Source organism: Xyrauchen texanus, chromosome 20 (assembly GCF_025860055.1).
Source record: "Xyrauchen texanus isolate HMW12.3.18 chromosome 20, RBS_HiC_50CHRs, whole genome shotgun sequence".
Taxonomy (NCBI): domain Eukaryota; kingdom Metazoa; phylum Chordata; class Actinopteri; order Cypriniformes; family Catostomidae; genus Xyrauchen; species Xyrauchen texanus.
The window spans coordinates 12,300,295-12,319,783 of record NC_068295.1 but is presented as its reverse complement, the minus strand read 5'-3'; the positions used below and the strand labels follow the sequence as shown (position 1 = coordinate 12,319,783).

The 19,489-nt window shown below is 37.4% G+C and overlaps 1 protein-coding gene across 1 annotated transcript; it reads right to left on the bottom strand.

Moving 5' to 3' along the window:
• Positions 1-823: 823 nt before the first annotated feature.
• On the bottom strand, positions 824-19,153 carry LOC127661101 (protein MEMO1-like). The gene is made up of 9 exons (XM_052151669.1): positions 18,839-19,153; positions 14,806-14,887; positions 14,657-14,725; positions 14,211-14,323; positions 13,641-13,752; positions 5,220-5,362; positions 4,631-4,707; positions 3,258-3,362; positions 824-1,987 (listed from the first exon to the last, which is right to left on the bottom strand). Exons 1-9 carry the CDS (start codon positions 18,897-18,899, stop codon positions 1,856-1,858), a joined length of 894 nt encoding a protein of 297 aa, XP_052007629.1. The 5' UTR covers positions 18,900-19,153; the 3' UTR covers positions 824-1,855.
• Between the last annotated feature and the right edge of the window lie 336 nt (positions 19,154-19,489).

Genomic DNA, 19,489 nt, shown 5'->3' with positions numbered 1-19,489 from the left:
TTTCCCTCTAATGGTGACCCATGCTACTGAGGAGATCTCGCTGCATTGTGCTCTTTAGAAGGCCTTGAGTAAATAGGTTAAGAGAAAAGCTAGACAACATGCTTAAGCCATGGGAGAGAGACTCTGCACCTCTGGCGGTTCCTTGATAAGGGTGTGCATCACTAACTACAGGTCAGCTATTAAACATGGCTGCTAACTATGGGAAGGTAAAACGGTTAAAGAATAAAGATGATTCTGGTGATGTGGAGATGTGTCTATAGGGTATAAAGGGACAGTTCGCACAAAAAATTAAAATTCTCTCATCATTTACTCACCCTCATGCCATCCCAGATGTGTATGACTTTATTCTGCTGAACACAAATGAAGATTGTTAGAAGAATATCTCAGCTCTGTAGGTCCATACAATGTAAGTGAATGGTGGCCAGAACTTTTAAGCTCCAAAGAGCATATAAAGGCATCATAAAAGTAATCCATATCTCAAGAAGTGGTTTGATAAGTGTGGGTAAGAAACAGATAAATATTGAAGTCCTTTTCTACTACAAATCTTCACTTCACTTTTTTTTTTTTTTTTTGGCAATTCACATTCTTTGTGCATATCGCCACTTATGGGCAGGGAGAATTTATAGTAAAAAAGATTGAAATATTGATCTGTTTCTCACCCGCACCTATTATACCACTTCAGAAGACACGGATTTATCAACTAGAGTCATATGGATCCCTTTCATGCTCCTTCTATGAGCTTTTTGAACCTTCAAAGTTCTGGCCACCATTCACTTGCATTGTATGGACCAACAGAGCTGAGATATTCTTCTTAAAATCTTCATTTGTGTTCAGCAGAAAAAAGAAACTCCTTCACATCTGGGATGGCATGAGAGCGAGAAAATGATGAGAACATTTTCATTTTTGGGTGAACTATCCCTTTAACTTGTATTGCACTTTCAGGACACTGTATACACTGTTATGCTTCCACACAGTTTGTGATTATATGTCAAACAAAAGCATAATAAAGATAATTTAAAGGTTAAATAACAGCATTTAACAGTATACAAAAAAATACGAAAATAGCGGTAACAATAAAGGGAAAAATGAAACAGAACAAAATCTAAGAATCAGAGAAAATACTTTAATTTGACTACAATAAAAGATAAGCTTAACAAAAGAACAAAAATATATATTTTTTGGTATATCTGGTACAGTGGTGGGTTAGTGGGTATTGTGTAGCCCTTTTGTTAATAACAGTAGGCTTATGAAGGACCAATGCAGTAGCTATTACTACAATTCTCAAGGTGCACATGGACATAGCATGTTGCAGTCTGTCACTAAATAAATTTTTCTCATTACTTTATCATTCGGCGTGAAACGTTTAATGTAGATTATATATGCAGACTTGCATAAAGAGTGCAATATCATTATGTATGTTTTTTTTACTTTTATTCAAACATTGTAAATCGTAAGGTCTTTCTTTTAAATTATACAAGGGCTCGCTGGACACCTAAAATCCTTGGAGGGTCAAGAGCATATTCTAATGCCTCATTAAGACCGCCACATAACAAAGCAAACACAACCAAAAATCTGACCTTGCAACACCCAAAAACTGACTGCACTTCAATCTATAGCATAATCCATGTTGCCTCACGTGGAAAAATAGGGTACAGGGAAAGGTAGAAGAGGTTAGTAACTTGTTACATCTGGACTCAAGGTATATATGAGGATCCCAGCAGCAACAAGCTTCAAGCAACAAGGCAGTGAGTTAGTGAGATGGGTTTGAGAATATACGTTCAAGAACGGGGCAGAGTGGTGGGGCAGGATTCTGGGTTCTTCTATGAGGCTTCCATGGTTTCCGGGAGAGTTCACCTCAATGAACGACGAGCGCACCAGCAGCGTAACTCACTGAGCTGTCCGACCAGTTTCGGCACTGGCTCGACTGTGCATAGTTTAGAAAAGAGAGGTTCATGTCTACGCCACTCTTTTTCAGTTCCGCCACAGCCTGGTGGAGGGAAACAAATTATGGGAGAGTTAGACAGGCAAAGAGATACTTTAAGACTGATAACAATAATCTTAAAAGGATAGTTCACCCAAAAATGTAATTCTGTTTTCATTTACTTGTATGTTATTTTAAACCCATAGGACTTCCCTTATGACTCTGTGAAACACAAAAGGAGATGTTAGGCAGAAAGTAAGCCTCTTAGGAAAATGAAAATTGAAAGTGAATGGAGACTTGGATATTACTTAGCATCTCATTTTGTGTTCTATAGGAGAAAGTAATCCCAGGTTGGACTAAATTACATACTAATTTTCTTTTTGGGGCTACCTGTCCCTTTTAAAGCTTCATAAAGAAATTATGTAAAGTTGGAAAGAAATAAGTTTGATGGGCACTGCAACAGTTAAAGCTTCACCCAAAAATGAATATTTTCTCATTATTCACTTACTCTGATTTCATCCCAGATGTGTATGACTGTTGTTCTTCAGAAGAACACAAATTAAGATTTTTAGAAGAAGATAATGCTCTGTCCAGGTCTTTATAATGGAAGTACATGGGTGCCAGCACTTTGATGGTCCAAAAGTCACATTTAGGCAGCACATAATTAATCCATGCGACTCCAGTCGATCAATGAATGTCTTCTGAAGTGAATCGATAGGTTTATGTAAGAACAAGTCGATAATTAAAATGTTTTTAATTTAAATCGACACTTCCATCCAGGGCTCTGATGCTGTTTGAACTGGCCAAACTCTCACGTGAGGTTCGTTCATCTGTTGTAAATAAGTGCCACTTTCGAATTCTTGAGTGAACTTGCCGACGCGCTTACGTCATGCTTCGCATCAGCTGCTGGCAGGAAGAGCTTTTTAAAGTTAATAACATTTAAATACAGTTTTATTTTTTACACAAACATATTGATTTGTTTCAGAAGACATTCATTGATCGACTGGAGTTGCATGGATTACTTTTATGCTGCCTAAATATGACTTTTGGACTGGAAAGAGCTCTATCTTCTTCTAAAAATCTTAATTTGTGTTCTGCTGAATATAGACGGTCATACACATCTGGGATGGCATCAGGGTGAATGAATTATAAGAGAATTAAAATTTTTGGCTGAACTATTCCTTTAAGTGCTAGACTAATTACCATGCTTAAGAACTAGCATTACTGGAATAATTTATGCCAGTGCTTCTGCTTTATTAAGTCAATAAGATCTTGCTAAAATGCCTTGAGGGAAATAAGCGAAACTGTTCATATGAATCATTGATTAGGTACTTACATTTAGAAGAACACCGATGGGATGGCGACCACAAATAGTATTATGATATTTCTTCAAATAATTGCTAAAGGAGATGGGGTCCAACTGTTCTATAATTCCCATTCCCTAAAAAGAAAATTAACATATATGTATTTCAAACACACCAACAAAGCCTTTCTTTAATGATCCCCACATTATTACTGACATGAATAGACATTATGATATACTATATCACTAGGTACAATTTAGAAATGAGGTTCTAAATCTTGATATTAGTTAATGCATTATGAACCATTTTTAACAGCATTTATTAATTTTCGCTGATGTTAATTTATAAATATACTACTGTTCAATGCTATTCAATATATTTACTAATAGAGACAAACCAGTACATCGGTTTTACAGATTAATCGTGCCGGTAGTTGCTTTTTGGGATTATCGGTTTTCGCCAAAAATCTATTACGATAGTTGCCAATAGTTTAATTATTTCTCTGTGACCGGCATTTGAGAATTCTGCAGTTAGAAATATATATATATATATCTCTATCTCTATCTCAGAATTTCCGCTAAGAAATTTTGGTGTTGGCCAACCTGTCTAGGAATGACAAAGTTTGCAAGACAAATTGGAAAAATCTGGTCATTTCATTTCGGTGTGTATTTTTCACTGTAACCTGATGGACTATGCATAATAATGTGATATAATGACATAAAATGAACAGTAAAAAATTTACTAAATTTGCCACATGTCTTTTCATTTACAAAGAAATATTGAAATGACCAAAATCGTTATGTCTAGGGCTGTGCGATATGAATAATATGCTTCTTATCAGACAAATATATCTGTGTTTCATGTGAGTGTTGTGTGCGCTTTCTCTGTATCAAATAATTGTGGGCGAGTCCAGCAGGCTTCCTGGAATTTACAGGAAAGCCAGAGCAGGATCACTTCGTGCTATGTTCCATTACTTTGGAAAGACCTTGTGATTCTTGTATAACATATACAATCTTATTGTACAGAGCTACCAAATAATACTTAAAAATAAGGCATTACATAGTTTAAATAATACACAAGTATTTCCTAATAGAAGTTTCAGATCAAACTTGATTCTTGAAGCAAAAGTACTTGGCCCGGTAGGTAAGCCTTTAAAAATGTTGGGTTGCTCAGAACGTATTCTATTTTACTTGGGTGGAAAGTATTAAAGTCTGTCTTTGAATCACAGGCTTTGATGTCAAAGTAACCATAACAATGACTCTCTAGTTTGGAGAAAAACCTTTTTAGAAATAGCGATGGCAAATGGCACAACATTGCAAATCCAAACCCATAATGGGGAACTTGCATGTTGACCTCATCTGCCAAACCTCAATTACCAAAGGAAAGGGCACATAAACTTGTTTACCATTTTGTCAAGGTGCTCGATAGATCTGTAAATTTCTCCTTGACCTTCATCGTAGTAGGTGTAACGAAAACGTTGACCTGCAGAAGATACACAATAGTCTTTCAGAATGAGAAAAAAGTTGAATATTCCCACAAAAATCCTAAAATGCAGAATTTAAGCAGATCACAGCTTTAGCCTTCTATAAGCCATGTCACTCTATAAGTCATGTTACAGATTACAGAATACATGCTGTAAAATGTCATTTGTAAAGTATTTCATTAGATTACTCAAGGTCAGTAACGTATTCTAAATACTTTGGATTACTTCTTCAGCACTGGTAGATTTTTTTCACTTGTTTTGACAACAAAAACATAAAGACAAAATACACGTTAAAAACAATACATTCACTGAAAAAACTAAATATCTTATGCAGTGTTGTTTCTAAAACTATGGTTTTAGAGGTAAAGAGGAAAACTAAAGGTTTTCCATCAGAAAAAACTGAATATTAAATTAAACAAATAATAATAATAAATCATTATTGTAATATTGACAATTTAATGTTTTCCCAAATTTGGGGGAACAAATTCAATGTGTGTGAGCCGTTACAAACCCCAGTGGCAGAAGTCAGAGGAGATAATGAAGAGATTGGAAGGGTCAGCCAGGTATTTGCTTAGCAGCTTGCCGTATTCCTGCTCTTTAGACTCACTCAAAGCTCCCACTAGCACAGGGACGATGCTGAAATCATCTTTATGGCTGACATTGAGAAACGAAAGACGAAATATTTCCCAAATCATTAAAAACAGAACAATATATTAAACAAAAGAACTAAACAAATACTTCTTAACTGAAATAACTGAAAAATCAGTTATTAAATCAGACACAGCTACATCAGGTAACATAACTCAAAATCCATCTGAATTAAATGACACATTTAGATCGTATTACTCACATTTCAATACTATTGACCAAAATGCATGATTAAAAGTAGAATTATATCTCGAGGAATGTCTTGTACCTAAAGTATCAAAAATGCAATCAGATTTTTGGGGAAAACCTTTATCCATGCAGGAAATCGCTAAAGCACTTGCATACAGTTTTGGCCTCCGATTTCTACCCTATTCTCTAAAGTAATTAGTGAAATTAATGAAGCAGGTAACATCCCTCATCATATGAATACTGCTTATATCTCTCTTATTCAAAAACCCAAAAAATATTATACTCAATGCTCCAACTTCCATCGGATATCATTAATCAATTTAGATTTAAAAATCATAAGCAAAGGGGGCCTGGGTTGCTTAGCGAGTATTGACGCTGACTACCACACCTGGAGTCGCAAGTTGGAATCCAGGGCATGCTAAGTGACTCCAGCCTGGTCTCCTAAGCAACCAAATTGGCCCGGTTGCTAGGGAGGATAGAGTCACATGGGATAATCTCCTCATGGTCACTATAATGTGTGGCTCTCGCACTCAGTGGGGCGCGTGGTGAGTTGTGCGTGGATGCCGCAGAGAATAGCGTGTGCCTCCACACACGTTACATCTCCTTGGTAATGCGCTCAGCAAGCCACATAATAAGATGCACGGATTGACGGTCTCAGATGCAGTCAACTGAGATTTGTCCTCCACCACCCGAATTGAGGCGAGTCACTACACCACCACAAGGACTTAGAGCACATTGGGAATTGGGCATTACAAATTGGGGAGAACAGGGGAGAAAATTAAATAAATAAATAAATCATAAGCAAAGACTGGAATCTGTAATCACAAATCTTATTCACGCAGATCAAATTGGTTTCATTAAAAGGGAGACAGTCCTCAAAAATAACTAGAAGGATAGTCACTATAGTTAATTATTATAACACCACCAATACAAACAAACCACCCTCTATAATTGTATCTCTTGATGCGGAAAAGGCATTTGACAGTGTTGAATGGTCCTTTCTATTCACAACACTCTGCAACTTTGGTTTTAAATCATACGTTATCAACTAGATTAAAACACTTTACATTCACCTACAGCATCGGTCGTAACTAATGGAATCATATCAAATCTATTTCACTAAAAAAAAGAGGTACTCAACAAGGATGCCCATTATCCCCTTTATTATTTGCACTTTTCATTTAACCCCTGGCAGCTGCAATTAGACAATGTTATAATATTTCTGGAATTCAATCTAAATCATCATAAAATCAATTTATATCCTGATGATATTTTATTATACATATCACAATTCCATTTTCATCACTTCAATCAGTCCATAATCTGATCAGTGACTTGAGCAGACTGCCAGGCTACTCCATCAACTGCACGAAATCCAAGATTCTACCAATCACCAAACTGAGCTGCTATGCTGAGGTATATGTTTAAGTTTAACCATGCCCCCCAACTACAATACAAGACATAATGGAAAGATGGAATAAATTACCCATATCACTAATAGCATTAAAAAATGAGCATACTCCATAAAATCAATTAACTTTTTTCTATGATCCCCATTAAGCCACCTCCAGAGGAGGTCTCTCCTCTTTAAATATTTCAATATCTAAGTTTTATTGGAAGAAAAAAAAAAAAATCACTGAATAAAATTACCAACCCTCCAAAAGCCCAAACAATTCAGAGGACTTGGAGCCCCAAACCACTCTATACTTTATTTCTAAACAGTTAATTTACATCACTGAATCCATAACTCAAACCTTCCCAGGTTAGATATCGAAAATGATTCAACATTTAGACATTAAGTATCTCCTAAACTTCCCCTAGTTATAAAGGCAATATTTCCATTAATACCACCTTAAATGATAGACAATATTGCCATTAAAACCACCTTAAATGATAGGTGGAAGTCACTCAACACATTACATTTCAGTCTGGAACCATCAAACCACAGCAATATGGCTCATCCCAATGTTTTTAACCAACAAAAAACATTTAGTCAACAGAGAGTAGCAACCAGCCTGGGCTATCTATACAACGATGGTCTGTTCATGACCTTAGACCCTATTCAGTCAAAAAAACAACATACTCAATCAAGCTTATTTTAAATATATACAATTAAACATATTTTTTAGAAAATCAGTAAACCTTCAATATATCAAGCCTTGGTATTCTTAAAACTGAGAAATTACAGTCCCAAATATATAAATTAAAAACATCCACAGACAAACACATAGCAGTTCCAATTCAAAAATGGATTACTGACATCGATACGGACAATTAATATCAACTGACAAGCAGTCTTTCACAATATTTATTCCATGTCCTGCAATACCTAAATTCAACTGATCCAATACAAGATTATCCCCAGAACACACATCACAATGTACAAACTTCACTGCATGGAATACACACAAAATAACATGTCAACATTGTCCAACTTTGACCGATGGTTATTTTCATGCGCTTGGACATTTTCCACATATACAACACTTTAGGTCAGAGGTCATATGCAGGCTTTCAGAGATACTTGGCTTCAGCATCCCATTGTGTCCCATAATAGTGTTACTTGGAGATGTGTCTACATTAGGGTTGTGCCGATGGACGATATCATCGTCCATCGTGATGGCTGACCAACATCACGATGTAGAGCCACCATCGTGATGCCACGCCCCCTTTTGCGAGTCTTGCTAGTGTGACTCACTAATCCTAGTCTCTTCTATAGTTAACCTAAAAACGTTGCAGGGATTGCTCTGTAAATTAAATTGAGAATATAACTAATGCATATATGCTATTTTAAATACTGTAGTATATGCCAGAGACGTGACGTGTTAGTCTGTGAAAATACCGTGTCAGGCAGGCTACACAAATATTGATCTTGACATTGTTAGCTTCTTGTCTTTTTTTTACATGTCTTACACTGTACATTTAGATTAAAATATTTTATGCTGTAGGCTACAAGAAAATAGCCTTTATTAATTAATTATTAGTAGTTGTAGTGTCTCAGAAAATCTTGCTCATTGTCACATAGCTCTTGTATACACTGAAGCGGCAGTTTAAGATAAATCCAGACCAGCGAACGTCAAATAACTTTTGTCTGGTTAATACTTTTAAAGAAAAATTTCCTTGGCCATAAATCCATAATGTCAAATCAAATGAAAGAAACAAGGTGAATATGAATAACACACATTTATTAAAACATAGAAGAACAACAAATAAAGAACAAGAAAACGGGAACAACACTCAGACCGAAAATCGCCATTAACATTTCACTTATAATTAGCAGCACAATTAACTTCATCACAGGCTACAAAATAAATTATGTTATTGAAATATTGTAAAGTGGTCATATGAACTACACAAATGAACGTTTAAAAAATAATATGCAAAATCGAATAGCTCCATAGCGGATGGCTGAAAAATGCGTAAAGAAGTCTAATATCTTTCACCATAGACCATGTTTAAATTTCGATGTTTCTGGCCAGAAATACCAACATATTCACTTTATCTGGTTTTAATAAGCTGCGGATTGGAGTAACTGCACTACCCACTCTGCTGAAGACCCGCTCTGATGGAGTACTGGTAGCACACATGCACAGATATTTCCGTGCTAATCTTGCCATGAACGGAAACCATTTGTCGTTCGTTTTCCACCAAGTCAGCGGGTCCTCTTCCCCATCAATGGCCATTTCCTGCAGGTACATGGTCATTTCTGCCTCGACCTTTTGCTCATCAGTGAGTAAAATAACGAAATTATAGTTTTTATGTGGAAAATAGTATTTATGTAAAGAGATATATTAAAATAAAAAGTGCACAACTCTTCTTAAGTGAAAGCTAAAAAAAAAAAAATGCTTCACGTGTCGTGCAACCTACTGATAAAGCGCCGACGAGTCATTAGTTGGGTTAGTAAAATAACGAAATTATAGTTTTTCATATAATTTTTGAAAATTATATGAAATTATATAATCCCCCCCCGCCGATATCATCGTCCATCGCAATGTTTTACTGTCAACATCGTCAACTGCCAATTTAGGGGACATCGCCCAACCCTAGTCTACATTAAACATTTCTAAACATCTCAATCCATCTCATTGACGTTTACAAACAAAATAAAAAAATTTACTCAACTGGAAAGAACTAAACTTTCAATAAATCACTGGATCCATTTGTTATCAATGTACTCCAGTCTGGAGAACTGATTCCTTTCCCTCATATCACGATAAGACCACGATTACAACTATGCTGTGTTCCCTTATATAAATTATACAGTGTGTCATCTTATGTAGCTTATTTTGGTAAACCACATTCACTTTTTGCAGTTGTTCTTTTTCTCTCTCTTTTTGTCTCTCTATACAGTTAATTGTCTTTGTTCATTTTGTTATATTGACCTGTTCATTATAATATGTTATTTCCCCTGTATTTTGTATTTAATGTGTTTCCTTCCCCTCTTATTTACCCCTTGAAAAATGTCACACAAGATATATATTTTTTCCTCCACCTTCTCTTTTTTCTGTGTTCATATTTTGTGTATTATTGTAAAATCAAAAAAAAATAACATCGTGCTATGCCTAATTTAATCTCTCTCTTAGGGTTTGAGAGCTGAGGTATGATAGTATAATATATCTATATTAAATAACAAAGCCTTTCGAATATTAGTTGCTCGGCAACTGATCGAAGTGTTTGGGAAAATTTTTTAAATATCTAATAAAACAGGTTAAGGTAAACCATAGTAAAAAAAATTAATGGAATAAAAGAAGCGATTGGTGGTTGCTGCATTACTAACTTCAAAAATCACAGAACATCCATCATGGCAAATTAATTAGAGCCACTGCACTGGGTAAACAGATCCTGACAACAGAGATGAATGAGCATTAGAGTGGGACTGTGGGTCAATAATGCTGTTGTCTGCATAGAGATAAGATGAAACTGTAATCAATCCTTTTTATTCGCTGGGCAGATTCAGTCCAACACAAGAAAGTGCATTTCTTATGACGAGTTAGTTCAGCAGGAAGCCAAGAACATGAATCAGTAGGGCTATAACTAATAACTATTTTGAAATATGTATATTTCTGGTCTAGTTCATGAAATACAAGTACAAATTTTGGTGCAAATCCTCCATAAAAACATTCTTACATAATTTGTAATATTGAATGTTATAATTTACACTCACCTAAAGGATTATTAGGAACACCATACTAATACTGTGTTTGACCCCCTTTCGCCTTCAGAACTGCCTTAATTCTACGTGGCATTGATTCAACAAGGTGCTGAAAGCATTCTTTAGAAATGTTGGCCCATATTGATAGGATAGCATCTTGCAGTTGATGGAGATTTGTGGGATGCACATCCAGGGCACGAAGCTCCCATTCCACCACATCCCAAAGATGCTCTATTGGGTTGAGATCTGGTGACTGTGGGGGCCATTTTAGTACAGTGAACTCATTGTCATGTTCAAGAAACCAATTTGAAATGATTCGTGCTTTGTGACATGGTGCATTATCCTGCTGGAAGTAGCCATCAGAGGATGGGTACATGGTGGCCATAAAGGGATGGACATGGTCAGAAACAATGCTCAGGTAGGCCGTGGCATTTAAACGATGCCCAATTGGCACTAAGGGGCCTAAAGTGTGCCAAGAAAACATCCCCCACACCATTACACCACCACCACCAGCCTGCACAGTGGTAACAAGGCATGATGGATCCATGTTCTCATTCTGTTTACGCCAAATTCTGACTCTACCATCTGAATGTCTCAACAGAAATCGAGACTCATCAGACCAGGCAACATTTTTCCAGTCTTCAACTGTCCAATTTTGGTGAGCTCTTGCAAATTGTAGCCTCTTTTTTCTATTTGTAGTGGAGATGAGTGGTACCCGGTGGGGTCTTCTGCTGTTGTAGCCCATCCGCCTTGTGCGTGTTGTGGCTTCACAAATGCTTTGCTGCATACCTCGGTTGTAACGAGTGGTTATTTCTGGCAAAGTTGCTCTTCTATCAGCTTGAATCAGTCGGCCCATTCTCCTCTGACCTCTAGCATCAACAAGGCATTTTCGCCCACAGGACTGCCGCATACTGGATGTTTTTCCCTTTTCACACCATTCTTTGTAAACCCTAGAAATGGTTGTGTGTGAAAATCCCAGTAACTGAGCAGACTGTGAAATACTCAGACCGGCCCGTCTGGCACCAACAACCATGCCATGCTCAAAATTGCTTAAATCACCTTTCTTTCCCATTCTGACATTCAGTTTGGAGTTCAGGAGATTGTCTTGACCAGGACCACACCCCTAAATGCACTGAAGCAACTGCCATGTGATTGGTTGATTAGATAATTGCATTAATGAGAAATTGAACAGGTGTTCCTAATAATCCTTTAGGTGAGTGTATGTGAAAATTGATTTAAGAACAGATCCTCAAAAATCATAAATTGTTGCATTGAAATAAATGTTGCAATGTACGAAAGTATGGATTTATGAACAAATCCTCAAAAGTTATAAATTGTTGCATTGAATTATACACTCACTTTGCACTTTATTAGGAACACGCTGGTCCTAATAAAGTGCACATGTGGTCTTCTGCTTTTGTAATCCATCCGCCTCAAGGTTCGACATGTTGTGCATTCTGAGATGCTATTCTGCTCACTACAATTGTACAGAGTTGTTATCTGAGTTATTGTAGCCTTTGTAGTAAGATTGAACCAGTCTGGCCATTATCCGTTGACCTTTCTTATCAACAAGGCATTTCCGTCCGCAGAACTGCTGCTCACTGGATATTTTTGGTTTTCGACACCATTCTGAGTAAACTCTAAAGACTTTTTTGCTCAAACCGGTTGTCTTGCACCAACCATCATGCCACGGTCGAAATCCTTGATCACATTTTCCCTCATTCTGATGGTTGATGTGAACATTAACTGAAGCTCCTGACCTGTATTTGCCTGATTTTAAGCATTGCACTGCTACCACATGATTTGCATGAATAAGTAGGTGTACAGGAATTCCTACTAAAGTGTTCAGTGAGTGTCACAATTTACAAAAGAATGGATTTTTGCACTATTGTGTGGAAAAATATTTTTTAATACTGTATATAAAAAAGTTACAATATAGAATATAGATTACGCAAAACAATTGAAGAGAAAGTGATGTCACTATGGAAGGTTCTGCATGCATAGCAACAAAGAACCTACTTATTAATAATGAAATTAGTTGTTGATTTTCTATTAGCCGCGTTTCCACTATCAGGGTAAATGAGGGCGTGCTAGAGCTAGTTGTGTCGTCCCCCCCATCATTTCCGGGGCTTCGTTGTGCCTCCTCTGGGCCAATGGCCAAGCACGCTTGCAAGCATTTTTAGCCCGCTGATTACCCTGGGGCCATAGAAGGCTAACTGGGGATTGAGGTGTGGTGAATGTCAAAGGCAAAGCTTCGCTGAATCAGGTCTCACTTTACACCAATCAAAAACCAAAATAAGCAAACAAACAGCATCTTCAGTCTCCACCATGTTCATTTCAAGGGCCATCTAGTGTCCGGTGTCTGATACTTCAGCTTGAGCTTCCCTCTTGCTTGTGAAATGGGCAGGGTATGTGAAGTTGGCACCAGGGCAGCGTGCTAAGGGTGGGTTTTAGGGCAATGCTGCAGGGGTATTGGCCTGATGATGGGAATGCAGATCGATTTTGTTTTCATGGCTCAAGATCCGAGGCTATTGGCCCCTGCTGATAGCCCTGGTTCGCACTGGCTTGATAATGGAAACGGGGCTATTGATTAGTTGTTGCAGATCTACAAATCAGTCACTTAAAGAGTAAACGACTAGGTGTCAATGGCGTAAAACATTTATGTGAGAATATCATATTTTATAATGTCAGCCTTAACACAAGATTGTGAGACAATGTTAAAAAGCAAAAATGCAAGGGTGTGACTTAAAAAAGTTATTGTAGCAAAACTACCATTCTTCATTTCTTGTGATAAACTGCTTGCATTTGTTCTATTCCCTACTCGTAAGTGGCTTTGGATAAATGCATCTGCTATTTCTTTTTTCAAATCGATTAAGCAAGGAGTCTGTCCAGAATTTGATATGCTAACTGTCCTGATAATGACATTTAGCATCTGGTTTTTACCTCTCCATGGCTTTAGCAGTGTAAGGCAGGTGCATCTCAATGCTGTGTTCATCTTCATCTGTTTGCAGACTCATCCTCTCAAACATGCCCGTTTTCCACAGATCAGCATAAACTGCCGGAGAGTGAAAGATAAGATGGGGGAAGGGGAATGCTGTCATTTTAATCCCTTATGTGTTTTTACTTCATTGGTTTGCATTGAGGAGTTACAAACAGAATGAGTAATCCACAAAAATGAAACAAAGCGTCATTAATGTAAATAGCATCAAATAGATTATCTTTGTCATATTGTTATGTTGCTAATTGCACATTTGTCATGTTTGTGGACAATGACAACAGCTATTGGATCACTATCAGTATTGTGAATTTATTTTTGTAATATCAAATATAGTCATATCTGTGGTGAAAATGGGCACACAGAAATCTCTTATGTCAGGCTCTGTTTGATGGCGAATGAGCCAGAAGCAAAAGCTATTTGGATGAACACATTTTGTGCAATGTCATTCAGTCTATGTGTAATTCTCCACAGGTTTTCGGTTTGTAAGTGGGCAGGGAGGAAATAAGATTGTTTACCCTTCTGGTCGATCCTCAGGTCGTACAGTGGCGTTCTGTAGACCTCGGCGGGGGAGAGGGCACAGCGGGACAGTGGCACATGGTGAGAGGGACCGAGAATAAACACCCTCCGACTGCAGGGTGAGTATATGCTGAAGTTACCTCTCTACCCACAATAAACATTATGGCTACTTTAAAGGGGCACTCAGTAAATGTTTTCCTTATTAAAAAAATTTTAAATCCCTGTAATCTGACACTTTCGCTCAGAGAATAAATTATTCGCAGCAGACTGTGAATAAAGCATTTCTACAATGGCATCGGTAACTGAAAATGTTTATTTTTGCATAATGCTGCATCCACACCATTAGGTGTCAGTAAAAGTTCAAGATCGCTGCCATAATGGCCAGTGAAACAAACAAAATTACTAATGGAACATTCAAGAGAATTTAAAAAGCAGGCCCACTTACGTTATAGAGGGGTCCACCTGCTTGTAAGCATGAGCGGCGCATGCACCACAGTAAGTGTAGCCAGCATGCCTGGAAAAGAAAGCACTTGAGTGCAAAACAACAACTGAAACAGAGCCAAAAAATTTATGTTATTGTTTAATTTTACATACGGTGCTATTATGGCTCTAGCTGGACCCGCTGTAGATTGTGCTTGAGATAACCAGCCCTCAAGTTGTGAGTTAAGTTGGGATCCTAAATGGAAAGACAGAGACACATAGTATTATCAGATATGATAGGTACGGACATCATTTGACAACTTTGACACCTCAGTGGGAAAGATTATTTGAACGGCTTCCAAATATAGCTTTTACAGGTTTATTCTAAAAACTTATTTGAACAAGGCAGTAAAAGAATAGTGTTTAAGTTTAAAGTAAGATTAGATTTTGGGATTTGTTTATGCATAAATGAAATGTTGCTTTAGACCCTCTCTGTCCTGCATTTTGTTTTGGCTGCACACAAGCATCAACACACAAGAAAGAATAAAAAAATTCAGGTCATGGTCATGATTTCGAACTCGATCACACCTCCTAGCGCCATCTAGCTCTGAGCATGCAACAAGCACAAGGGAGTGTTTATCAAGTTTGAAGTCATGATCATGACTAGAGACTAATTAGATACAGTTTTGTGCTGTTTCTGCCTAGAGGCTGGAGTTTATTTTGTGGAGGAACACACCTTCGAGACAGTTATGTGGATGAATCTATATGTTCTTTGTGTTTAATCCACCTATTGGCTGGAGTTTGTTAAATAGATCATTTTTTGTTTTGTAATTCTGTCTCACAAAATTTGTATAGAAACACCAGAAATGAGCAATCCGATGGCACGGTTGTCGCGGGGGCTGTTGTAGGCGTACATGGACTATCTGAATTTAGAGGGATGGACGACAGTTTCCGTCGTTGTACGCAGGACTAATGCACACGTTTTTCTTTTTTCTGTTTGTTTGGTTTGGGGGGAAGGTCGGGGTTTGATTGTTGCACTAATGTTGGAATGTGGTCTTTATAATTTAGTTTATGACACACAATCTATTTTTTCTAATATTTCAAAATGTCAAATGTTAATATGAGTGAATTCTCTCTCTCCATGTGGAATGTGAATGGGTTGGGGCACCCCATAAAAATAAGAAGGTTATTTCCCTTCTTAGGAGTAATAAATATGATCTAGTGTTTCTACAAGAAACGCATCTTTCACTGCAGGAAGCTGAAAGATTTGGGAAGATATGGGGTGGACTTGTTTTCTTTAGTGCTGGCTCAAGTAAGAGCAGGGGAGTCATTACACTGATAAGTAAGCATCTACACTTCAAATGTCTCAAACAGATTAAAGATAAATTAGGAAGAGTCATTATTGTTTTCGCAGAAATTCAGGGACAAAGTCTTATTTTGGCTAATATTTACGCACCTAACGTTGACGATCATGGCTTTTTTTGTAGATCTTGAAGGCATGTTGCAAGCCGCTTGCACCCCTCATGATATAATATTGGGAGGAGATGTTAATCTTTTGATGGACTCAGTCCTTGATCATGGTGAAGCAAAAGAGTGTAACCCCATGTAAAGGGATTAATGGAAAGGAGGAGGCAAGAACCGGCTTGACAATATAAATAATATTTTAATTAGAAACTTAAACAAAAAGACAAACACACAAAGGTGTCGGACAGCTGTCCATAAATCTCTCTGTGCCACTGCAGTCTCCGGTCGGCTTTTATCCCTCTCTGAGGCTTGATTAGCCTGATTAGGGGCAGGATGTGTGGAATCACGACCCAGCCCCACCCCTAAACAGAATATTTAAAGAATATCTATACAGATAATCTTTTCTCTCTGGAATGGAGATGCTCAAATCAACAGACATCACACTAGCCTCCCTTGATAACATAAAACATAACATATGAATTTAGTATTACAAGCTTCCTGCATCCTTGTCCTTCCTTCATGAAACCCCCTTCAGGCTCTATTGAACATGTGTTTCAAATGTTACTTGACCTTATGTAGAAATCCTGTTCACAATTTGGCAGAAACTTTGCAGAAATTACACCTTGAATGTTCTTGCCATTAGTTCCAGAAATTCCCTTTATGTATAATAACCCTAATGATCCTCTAGTGATAGCAAATGGTTCCAGATATAGGACAAAAATATTATCTTCAAGCATTCAGTCACCTTACAACCAATGTTCTTAAAAATAAACAATTACTCAATGGGTAAAATGTCTGTGCCTAATCCTTTTCAGCCTCAGACAGTATCATTGTCTCATTTCTAATGACTTTCTTAACAGAGTTTGAAAGGAAAAGATAACAGTTCTGAGGACATTTCAACTTCAGCTGATTATGTAAAATTACACATTTAAACTACAACCAATTTGGTCACATTTTAACCGTAATTAATAAAATCTTTAAACAGTAGTGAGAGAAACCAGGTCTAAATACTGACAAATATGCTACAGTAGTTATTTATAGTGGTCGACATAAGGGATGTCAATAAAGATAAAACAGGGTGGCCAATGGCATAGTACAATTTAACAATAGCATGTGAGAAGATTGATTTTAATCTTACATTTAAATGACACTTATTGTACACAGTAGTGAGAGAGAAATTATCAATTGACAAGTCTGTTGATATAATTTGGAACTGGCACACTTTTGTTAATCTGACATTCTGCCTCAGTTATTGGAAGATCGTGATAATCTCAAAATAGTTAAAAATACATCTATCACAAGACATTTGATTCAAAGAGTTTTCACGGATAACATTCTAAATGGCTGGTAAACAATCACCGATATAGTCATGTATGGCAGAGTATCCCTAAGTGAAATAAAATAAAGAAAAATCAGGGGTCGTGTTCTCTATTGGCTTTTTTATATATATATATATAAAGATGACAATATAACAAGTTGGAAGTAGACCCACCAAAAACACATGCAAATACTCAACAACAACAAAAATCAGTGTTTCAGACAAAACAAGACTAATAGTAATGATAGCATAAAAATGAATGTAGAAGAATATATAGAGAGGCCAGCACCATATACTGTATATACAGTGTATGACAGTGTAATCCAGTGTTTGTGCTGCACTGGAGAGCTTTTGTCATGCATCCTTTGTTCCTGCATGAGAAAAAAACACAACTGGTCCTCGAGTCTAAAAACTCTTGTGTGCTGACTGCATTTACTAGAATGGAACAAGACATATGAATGCTGATTGATTTAAAAAAATAAATAAAAATAAAAAAACAGTTTTATTCTTCAGGAATACACAGCTGTCATGAACTGCAGAATCATATACTTCATCAAAAACCATTTGCAGGGTCATCCCAGCCACTGAATTACTGAGGTTTATCTGTCTGGATTTACTGATTCACCAAAGTGGGGCAAGAAAACGTTAGTGTGGATAGTATATTAATCTGTGGTGTTTGCTTGTGTAGTGTGTGAGCTAACCGGCTAACTCTTGGCCTGTTTTTGTTCTCAGCTGCTGATACACACAGAGTAGCTAATAACAGAAACACAAAATACACAAAAACAAACAAATCTGAAACTCGCAGCCTGATTGAGTTAAATCAGCCTCATTGGCTTTTGAATTTAAATGTGGTTATAGTTTACTCAATAAACCCAGAAATAATCTTTAAAAATTACTGCCATCATGGCACAGTTAACTAATCCATAAAATAATAATCTAAATGCCAGGACAAGGTAAGATAAATTAAATTTTATGATTAATATAACACTTTTGTTTACTGGTTGTTTGCACGCATTAGTGAGCAGAGTAATCGGAGTAGTTGCTTTAAACAAAATAGGCTACACTTAATATGTCTTAGTTTACAATGTGCAGTGTTACTAAAGCTTAATTGTTTTCAAACAGAACCGCAGAACAGAAAAGGGCAACGATGTGAAAAACGCCCTGTGGTCTTTAAACCGTTTTAAGCATAACCATTTAAAAATTCCCAGCTGATCTCACATGCTGTGTCTTAAAACCTAGTGAGCTGCCTACCTAGGCAGCATGTCTGGCCATCATAGGCGGGTTCATCAAAGACCTATGATGCCCAAAAATGCTGCCTAGGTAGGCAGCTCACTAGGTTTTAAGCCACAGTCATACGCGCACAGACACTGGTGTGAGCTATAGCTGGACATCAGACCCGGGCCGTTGTCGGGTCTCTGGCTCTACCTGAGGCGGTGTACCAGCTGCCGGCGTGGCTCGCTTCTCTGCACACCATCCGGTTCGACATCTTGGTGCCCGCGCCGCCTATCTTGGTCCAATGAAACCTTGTCAGTGGGGAGAAGAATGCTAGCACAAAAAAGTATACGCCTGTACTGAAGCTATGAGCTCAGGTAAAGAGTATTTTATATAATATTTATATAGATTTGAGGCATATAAGTGAAGATGCGCAAATATATAAAACAGTTGATAGTCTGGCTGTGAAGAACAAAGACCCAACCAGTTCATCCGCTGGCAGCCAAGTTTGTCTCTGTTATCCGGATGGGCAGGCTTGGCCTAACTCGGTTTCCGTTCCGTCAGGAAAATGGGCGGGAAGAGTTGAGTGACAGATTAAAACGAGGGACTGATTGGTCAATGAAGAGCAAAGGCGTGTTCGAGGAGACGCATATGTAAATAAAGCTTTGCTGATTGGAGGCCACTTTGTGTTTGGCTGAAACTCATTGGCTTAAGAAAGACGTAGGCGTGGTCTCAATATCATTCTGTTTGTGAAATCAATCAGTGTTTTTAAAACCAGAAATTAGAATGTGCTTTATTGCCAAGCGTTCTCAAAACACAAGGAATTTGTTTGGGGGTGATAGAAGAAACAAGTGCACACAGAAC

Bases quoted from the DNA above. Each gene is read 5' to 3' on its own strand.
- LOC127661101 (XM_052151669.1), bottom strand. From the start codon at position 18,899: ATGTCGAACCGGATGGTGTGCAGAGAAGCGAGCCACGCCGGCAGCTGG. The intron at 14,888-18,838 runs GTAGAGCCAGAG...CTTTCCATTTAG, and splicing joins CAGCTGGTACACCGCCTCAG to GATCCCAACTTAACTCACAA. The intron at 14,726-14,805 runs GTATGTAAAATT...TTTCTTTTCCAG, and splicing joins GCTAGAGCCATAATAGCACC to GCATGCTGGCTACACTTACT.